Source organism: Rutidosis leptorrhynchoides, chromosome 1 (genome assembly GCF_046630445.1).
Source record: "Rutidosis leptorrhynchoides isolate AG116_Rl617_1_P2 chromosome 1, CSIRO_AGI_Rlap_v1, whole genome shotgun sequence".
NCBI classification, from domain to species: domain Eukaryota; kingdom Viridiplantae; phylum Streptophyta; class Magnoliopsida; order Asterales; family Asteraceae; genus Rutidosis; species Rutidosis leptorrhynchoides.
Genome location: NC_092333.1, coordinates 100,447,515 through 100,456,621, shown reverse-complemented (window position 1 = coordinate 100,456,621; position 9,107 = coordinate 100,447,515). Strand labels below are relative to the sequence as shown.

Sequence of the window (9,107 nt, the reverse complement as noted above, 5' to 3'; positions counted from 1 at the left end):
AAAAAGGCGAGAACTGTGAAAACTTTGAATTTATATTGATTTTCACATGTACTTAGATAAAATCACCCATAAATGTTGATGGAGAGTAAGAATGAACATAAAATAGTTTGAAAAAACTTATATTTTACGTATATAATCAAATATATAGTTTCTCGTTCACATGTGCATGTTTGTTGATGATATGAGCATTGATTAACATTTGCATATAATTTGTTGCATTTAAATGCATAAAAACTATGAAATTAAAAAGTTCTCGCATATCTCGCCATTTTTATGGTTCTCGTTTGAACCTGCATATCGATATACATATAAGAAAAATAATGGTTATAAAAGTTACGCTTATTAAATTGTTATTAATAATATTAACGTTACACGTTTAAATTGTTTTAAATGTATATTTACTTATATTGTAACGTATTTTGCTTAATTAAAGTCACAATTGACGAAAAATTACAATCAACGCATGTGTAATAAATCAAAAACATAAAGATTATGCATTACAGTTGTTATAATGTACATGTAATTTTCAAAATCATCATTGCATCAATATTTTGTTGAATATTCAATGAATATTCATTAACATGCTTAATTCATTGGATATTTATGGATGAAAGAAACCTAAACGGATATGAATATAAATGCGGATGAACAAACAATAAATGAATATTGATGTTGATATGGCATCACTCGATCCAATGCCATCCCTAGTTATGTAATCTCATGACCCGCACTATCTTTGAATTTTTTTTTGTTAAATTTCCATAAAATCGTATACGACACTATTAAATTTAGCTATCAGACTCCATATATATCTGTAGGATTTATGGTTTTTTAAAGGTATTAAGCAGTGTTGTAAAAGTCGGCCGACTTGGTCGATGCGTCATTTTTTGGGTTCTCCGTTCCGTTTTTTCTGAAAACGACTCAAAAGACGGACAAAGCTAAAAGTTCGGTCAAAGTCTATGATAGACGCTCAAAGTTGGTCAAAAACGGTCAAAGTCAATCAAATTTTCGTCAAAATGATATATATTTTAAAATTAGGGTTTGTTTTCATTTTTTGAGCCGCTCTTTTCTCTGTGTCCTTACTGATTATGTACTCGATAACATTAATTGAGTTTGAAGTTTGATTGTTTTTAAATTCAAGTTCTTATTTAAGAAATTTATAGTACATAATCAACTATTATATATATATATATATATATATATATATATATATATATATATATATATATATATATATATATATATATATATATATATATATATATATATATATATTTAAGAAATTATTAATAACGTCAACGTTGGTCAACGACCGATGCGTCCACGACGCGTCCCCCGACTCGACCGACACGTCCTTTTTAGGTCTCGACCGATGCGTCCCCGACTCGCGAGTTTTACAACCTTGGTATTAAGTACTAATTATGAAATGTACTTTATAAAGAAAATTTTGACCCGATTCAAATTTAATCATATATTCCTCACTGATCCAACCCTAGATGTAACCTAGCAAACGAACACACCAACAAAGTGAAAAAAAAAAAAAAAATTAGCTAAGAAACAAAATAAGTTACATTGACGATCCTTACATATGTATACGGATAATAACGTGTTATTTTGTCTACAAACTCGCAGACTTAGAAATGTACTTCTAAATGCTCTGACAAGATTAAATTATTTTGTAATCATAAAAACAAACAGTTTTCAACATGGATACATTTAGGTCACATCTTCTTTACAAACATAACTTGCAAATCATCAGACAAAATTTTTAAAAACATTTTAAAAAGCCTTTCAAAAAAAAAAAAAAAAGAAAGGAAAAAAACACTCTAAAAACATAAAACACTCTAATGTTTTGTGTTTGTAGATCACTGTATTTAGAAATAATTTTGTAGACCATCATAATTTATTTTTTTGTATTTATAAGTCACTTATATTTAAAAAAGATTGTATGCCACCCTATGTTGTTCTTTATATATTAAATTTCGACTGTAAAATGTTAAATAACACATGTACACGTGTGTTTCTTTATTTAACATTATTACCATTACCAATATAACTAATAGACAAAATTTGTCCTACTTATTATGAATAGTACTATTCAATTTTTCATTTTTAACAAACCTAACCCCTAACTTCCATTAAAATACAAATCGAACCCCCCACTTTATACCTATATTCTAACCCCCTAACTTCCATTAAAATACAAATCGAACCCCCACTTTATACCTATATTCTAAATTATTATTTATCCCATCACTAACACCAAAAATACTGAATAATAACACCCACCACGTTTTACCGACTTGTACACTGCGCTCAAACAGTAGGACCCACATAGGCCACTACTGTGCTACATTTTTTTTTGTCTCCAACGATAAAAGAAACAACTTTCTTAAAAGGAACAACCCTTCAATGCTACCAAAAGATGTCGAAAAACATTCTTTTTTACAAAATAGATCAACTAACTTTAACGCTAAAAGAATCAACTTTCACAAAAGGAACAACCCTTCAATGTTAGATGTCGAAAAAATTCTTTTTTACAAAACAGATCCACAAAGGAAAGACTTTTTTTTAACTCGCATTCAAAACGGAGCTCCCGGCGCGAAGCGAGGGCTCCACAACTAGTTAATACTATTAATTAATTGTTTTCAACTACATGAGTATTTGCATATTTTTATATTTTTTCAATGAATTTTATTGATAGAGTTGATATATATTGAGCAAAATATGAATCTGGGAGACCTATAAAACTATTTTAAGAATGATAAACTTTAATGGACTAAAGAATTATTTTAAAATATGACTAATAACCTAAAAATACAAAAGAATAAATTTGAATAACCTTCTCAGTATTTAATACAAAATGGTCGCAAAAATAAGTAAACTATAAGATATGTGTGGGTAGTATATGATCTATTACACGACCCACGAATTAATCATAATTACCAAAACACCCCTCATATATTCCTTCAGTCCATCATTATATCACATCATAAATATCTCTCCGTTTCTTGATTGTTTTCCTTCATCTTCCGAAATTCGCAAACCACAGAAAAAAAAAAAAAAAGAAAGAAAAATAGATAAAAAAATTAGTATGTTAAGATTCATGAAATCTTTGTCAAGGACAGTGCATGATCAACGATGTCAAGATCAAGAACAATCTGATGATGTTGTGGGCATCCACGGTGGCAATGATGGTGGCGGTGGGCCCATGAGTTTAACCGTTTGGAGGAAGTCGTTGTTTGTAGGGTGTAGTGGGTTCACAGTTATAAACTCCGGTGGTGACTTGGTATATAGGGTCGATAATTACGGTGGCCGTCGACGGCAAGAACTAGTTCTCATGGATGCTTCCGGCAAAGCTATTTTTACTATTTCTTGTTGCAAGGTACGTTTAATAATTACTCCATACGTTACATACCATTCATCCATATATATGCTAATAACTCAAGGTGTGTTAGATATATCTTTCTGAAATATTAAAAAAAAATAATAATAACTTAATTCAAATCCCATATATATTGCTTAGAACGGAAGGGTAAAAGCATTGTAACAAACTAAAAATAGTATACTCACTACGTAGTATTTCGTTAATTTTTGATAAAATATCTTTGGTCAAAAAATATCTTTACTCAAGTGTGACAATAATTCTAGTTAGACAAAATAATATATATCCTTTTTGGACATATATCAAGTATAAACCCTACCGAAAATAAAATTCAGCTTGAGGCGCTTGTTAGGTTTGAGTCATATATAGCAATGCATGTGCTTTATAAAGAAATTATATGAACAACTTATTAACATATTGTGACATATATATGTACTTACCAGAAACTGAAGTTGGTCGATAGTTGGCTCGTGTTTGAAGGTGAAATATCATCAAAGAAGCAACAACCATTATATCGTGTAAGTAAGTATATAAATATCCTACCTCTGAAGATAAAGAAACTAGCTCGAGTTAATCGATCGACAAATTATGATGAGAATGAAGGATACATAATTGAAGGGTCGTACATGAACCGATCATGCAAAGTTCTTGATGAGTCAAGAAACGTAGTAGCCGAGATTCGAAGGAAAGAAAATGTGACACAAGGTGTCATTTGGGATCGACGTTTTCGACTTGGTTGTAAATCGAGGGATTGATTCTAGTTTAGCAATGGCTATTGTTTTAGTATTAGATCAAATGTTTTTATAAGGATTGTAACAACACAGTATTGTTTTACCTCCGAGATTTGTTAACAAAATCCGAGTAATCAATGATTTTGTGTGTGTGCGTGTTTACATTTTTATGGGTGTATCTATAGCATGTATCTTCAGTTTTGGGATCAACTCAAGCCTTTTAAAGTCAAACTAATAAAAATCAAATTAAATTAAATAAAAAAAACGAAGTTTTCGACTTGGTTGTAAATCGAGGGATTGATTCTAGTTTAGCAATGGCTATTGTTTTAGTATTAGATCAAATGTTTTTATAAGGATTGTAACAACACAGTATTGTTTTACCTCCGAGATATGTTAACAAAATCCGAGTAATCAATGATTTTGTGTGTGTGCGTGTTTACATTTTTATGGGTGTATCTATAGCATGTATCTTCAAGTTTTGGGATCAACTCAAGCCTTTTAAAGTCAAACTAATAAGAATCAAATTAAATTAAATAAAAAAAACGAATAAAATGGAGATGCGGTGTATCGATCCCCGTACCTCTCGCATGCTAAGCGAGCGCTCTACCATCTGAGCTACAACCCCTTTTGTTCACCATCCAGTAATGAATAACATGTTTTCATCATGCATATTCATACATATTAAGAATGTAATAATAATGGTTTGTGAATCTACACATTTAGTTGTGCAAATTGTTACAAAGTACATAGATTTCTTTCGACTTATTCTTATTAGTGAAGATTACAGAATATTTTTAGGACCAATTATATATAAATTGCTATTGTAAATTGTAGTTAGATATAATAGTTAAATAATGTGAATAAAACTGGAAAAATATACTTTGTATTTGTATTGGTTTCTTCTAATTGTGTGTTTAGTGGTTTTTGTGAAGGAATTCGTTAGTTGTGTGTCTCACAACTTAAAGATGAGATAAGTATATGACCATTCTCTACGCTAAACTAAATTGTTGTGATGTTGTGGTGTTATGGGGGGATTTTTGCTGTTGTGACATTGTTGTGGGACTAAATAGGCGTTGTGGTAAATTTATTGTTATGCTGTTGTGAGGCATTTATTTTCCAATTTTTTGTATTTTTAACATATTTATAAAAATTGCCTAATAATGCATAATATTAAAATAAAACTTACAAAATATAATTAAAGTGCTTAAAATAAAAATTGCATAATCATTAAAACGTTTAAAATAAAAATTACATATATTGAAATTTTAGTTAATGCTAGAAAAGTTTGCTGGCAAGTTCCAAATGTGCTCCGTAAGGTATGCTCGAAGTTGGTTGTGCACTCTTTGATCACGTATCTCTATTAATCGTATCCCGATCTCTTGAATTATTTCTGATATTCCTTCTTGGACGATTATGTGGGTCAGCAAACATTGCTTCTTCGATTGAGCTAATTTAAAAACTGTTATCCTCTTGAATCATGTGCATATTATTCAACAAAATACAAGTATTCATGTATGCTTTAGCGGGGGATTTCAAAATAGCAAATCTACCTTGAAGAACACCAAATGTTCTTTCAACATCTTTTCGGGCACTTTCTTAAAACCTTTTGAACTTCGCACGTTTCTCATCCGTTGGTTGTGAATATCCTTTAATAAGGGTTGCCCAATCCGGATATATACCACCAGCAAGATAATACCCTTTTGTATAGTTGTGCCCATTCACATAAAATGATGCAGGTGGCGCAATTCTATTTTAAGTAAATCAAACTGAGGAGAATTATATAAAACATTAATGTCATTATTTGAACCCGTCATACCAAAAAAACGCATGCCAAATCCACATATCATGTGAAGCAACCGTTTCGAGCATGACCGTTGGCCCTATTTGGTCACCCCTAGTTTTTTTGACCTTTTCACGCATTAGGGCAATTTTTTCATTGTCAGTGCATGCAGTCAATACTACCCAACATCCCCTTAAAACCATGTTTCTCTTCGTGAGCACTATACATACGTGTTATGTCGGTAGCATTTGGCCCTCTCAAATACTCTCCACCATATAAGTGAGTTACACAATGACAAAAGTTTTCAAGAAATGTAAAACGTGAGGTTTCACTCAATTGCAAATACTCATCGAGAGAATCTGGTGCAACACTATACGCCAATTAACGTATAGCTGATGTAATTTTTTGAAAGATTATTAGTCCTTGCCGACCACTTGCATTAATTCTTTGTTTAAATTATAAAAAGTAAGGGGGGCAGTTTTCTTTGGAAAATACCTGAGTTATATCACCTACGATTCGCATGAATAATTGACAACGCATGCGGAGTTTGAATTTTATCGGGGGAAAAGTTGGTGTTTCACAAAAATAATAATTCTATAAAAGTTCCCCAGCACCTTCACGATCTCTATTGATATAAATTCGTGGTATTTTTTCTCTTTGATATTCGGCTAACGCTTCGGCTTCGTATGCAAGTTTTATGATATTGATGGCTTCTTCATCATCCGAATTCGATTCCATTACGTAATTAAACATCTCATACTCTTTTTCAACTTGTTTTCCTTTATCCATTTGTATAATGTATTCAAAAGAATGATGAAGATGAAAAAGAAAATGAGTGTGTTAATATGTATATAAAAGTATGGTATTTATATTGAATTTATATTTGTAATTATTTTTTTCTTTATTTGAAACAAGCCAACAGATAGTTTGCCTAGTCCAATCACCAATTAAATTGCGCCACACATACTCGCCGACCGTTGTCTCTCTCGTGGTTCGACACCACCATGAAATGTCCCGTTCTTATTGATTAAAAACGTTCCATATTAATTGATTTCGTTGCGAGGTTTTGACCTCTATATGAGATGTTTTTCAAAGACTGCATTCATTTTAAAACAAACCATAACCTTTATTTCATCAATAAAGGTTTAAAAAGTTTTACGTAGATTATCAAATAATGATAATCTAAAATATCCTGTTTACACACAACCATTACATAATGGTTTACAATACAAATATGTTACAACAAAATAAGTTTCTTGAATGCAGTTTTTACACAATATCATACAAGCATGGACTCCAAATCTCGTCCTTATTTAAGTATGCGACAGCGGAAGCTATTAATAATCACCTGAGAATAAACATGCTTAAAACGTCAACAAAAATGTTGGTGAGTTATAGGTTTAACCTATATATATCAAATCATAATAATAGACCACAAGATTTCATATTTCAATACACATCCCATACATAGAGATAAAAATCATTCATATGGTGAACACCTGGTAACCGACATTAACAAGATGCATATATAAGAATATCCCCATCATTTCCGGGACACCCATCGAATATGATATAAATTTCGAAGTACTAAAGCATCCGGTACTTTGGATGAGGTTTGTTAGGCCCAATAGATCTATCTTTAGGATTCGCGTCAATTAGGGTGTCTGTTCCCTAATTCTTAGATTACCAGACTTAATAAAAAGGGGCATATTCGATTTCGATAATTCAACCATAGAATGTAGTTTCACGTACTTGTGTCTATTTTGTAAATCATTTATAAAACCTGCATGTATTCTCATCCCAAAAATATTAGATTTTAAAAGTGGGACTATAACTCACTTTCACAGATTTTTACTTCGTCGGGAAGTAAGACTTGGCCACTGGTTGATTCACGAACCTATAACAATATATACATATATATCAAAGTATGTTCAAAATATATTTACAACACTTTTAATATATTTTGATGTTTTAAGTTTATTAAGTCAGTTGTCCTCGTTAGTAACCTACAACTAGTTGTCCACAGTTAGATGTACAGAAATAAATCGATAAATATTATCTTGAATCAATCCACGACCCAGTGTATACGTATCTCAGTATTGATCACAACTCAAACTATATATATTTTGGAATCAACCTCAACCCTGTATAGCTAACTCCAACATTCACATATAGAGTGTCTATGGTTGTTCCGAAATATATATAGATGTGTCGACATGATAGGTCGAAACATTGTATACGTGTCTATGGTATCTCAAGATTACATAATGTACAATACAAGTTGATTAAGTTATGGTTGGAATAGATTTGTTACCAATTTTCACGTAGCTAAAATGAGAAAAATTATCCAATCTTGTTTTACCCATAACTTCTTCATTTTAAATCTGTTTTGAGTGAATCAAATTGCTATGGTTTCATATTGAACTCTACTTTATGAATCTAAACAGAAAAAGTATAGGTTTATAGTCGGAAAAATAAGTTACAAGTCGTTTTGGTAAAGGTAGTCATTTCAGTCGAAAGAACAACGTCTAGATGACCATTTTAGAAAACATACTTCCACTTTGAGTTTAACCATAATTTTTGGATATAGTTTCATGTTCATAATAAAAATCATTTTCTCAGAATAACAAATTTTAAATCAAAGTTTATCATAGTTTTTAATTAACTAACCCAAAACAGCCCGCGGTGTTACTACGACGGCGTAAATCCGGTTTTACGGTGTTTTTCGTGTTTCCAGGTTTTAAATCATTAAGTTAGCATATCATATAGATATAGAACATGTGTTTAGTTGATTTTAAAAGTCAAGTTAGAAGGATTAACTTTTGTTTGCGAACAAGTTTAGAATTAACTAAACTATGTTCTAGTGATTACATGTTTAAACCTTCGAATAAGATAGCTTTTTATGTATGAATTGAATGATGTTATGAACATCATTACTACCTTAAGTTCCTTGGATAAACCTACTGGAAAAGATAAAAATGGATCTAGCTTCAACGGATCCTTGGATGGCTCGAAGTTCTTGAAGCAGAATCATGACACGAAAACAAGTTCAAGTAAGATCATCACTTGAAATAAGATTGTTATAGTTATAGAAATTGAACCAAAGTTTGAATATGATTATTACCTTGTATTAGAATGATAATCTACTGTAAGAAACAAAGATTTCTTGAGGTTGGATGATCACTTTACAAGATTGGAAGTGAGCTAGCAA

The 9,107-nt window shown here is 31.1% G+C and overlaps 1 protein-coding gene across 1 annotated transcript; it reads left to right on the top strand.

Annotated features, from left to right (window-relative positions):
* Positions 1-3,064: 3,064 nt before the first annotated feature.
* On the top strand, positions 3,065-4,256 carry LOC139863569 (protein LURP-one-related 17-like). Its single transcript, XM_071852191.1, is given in 3 exon segments — positions 3,065-3,385; positions 3,829-4,094; positions 4,096-4,256. Coding segments are annotated over 3 exon segments (654 nt in total). The 5' UTR covers positions 3,065-3,094; the 3' UTR covers positions 4,193-4,256.
* The last annotated feature ends 4,851 nt before the right edge of the window (positions 4,257-9,107 follow it).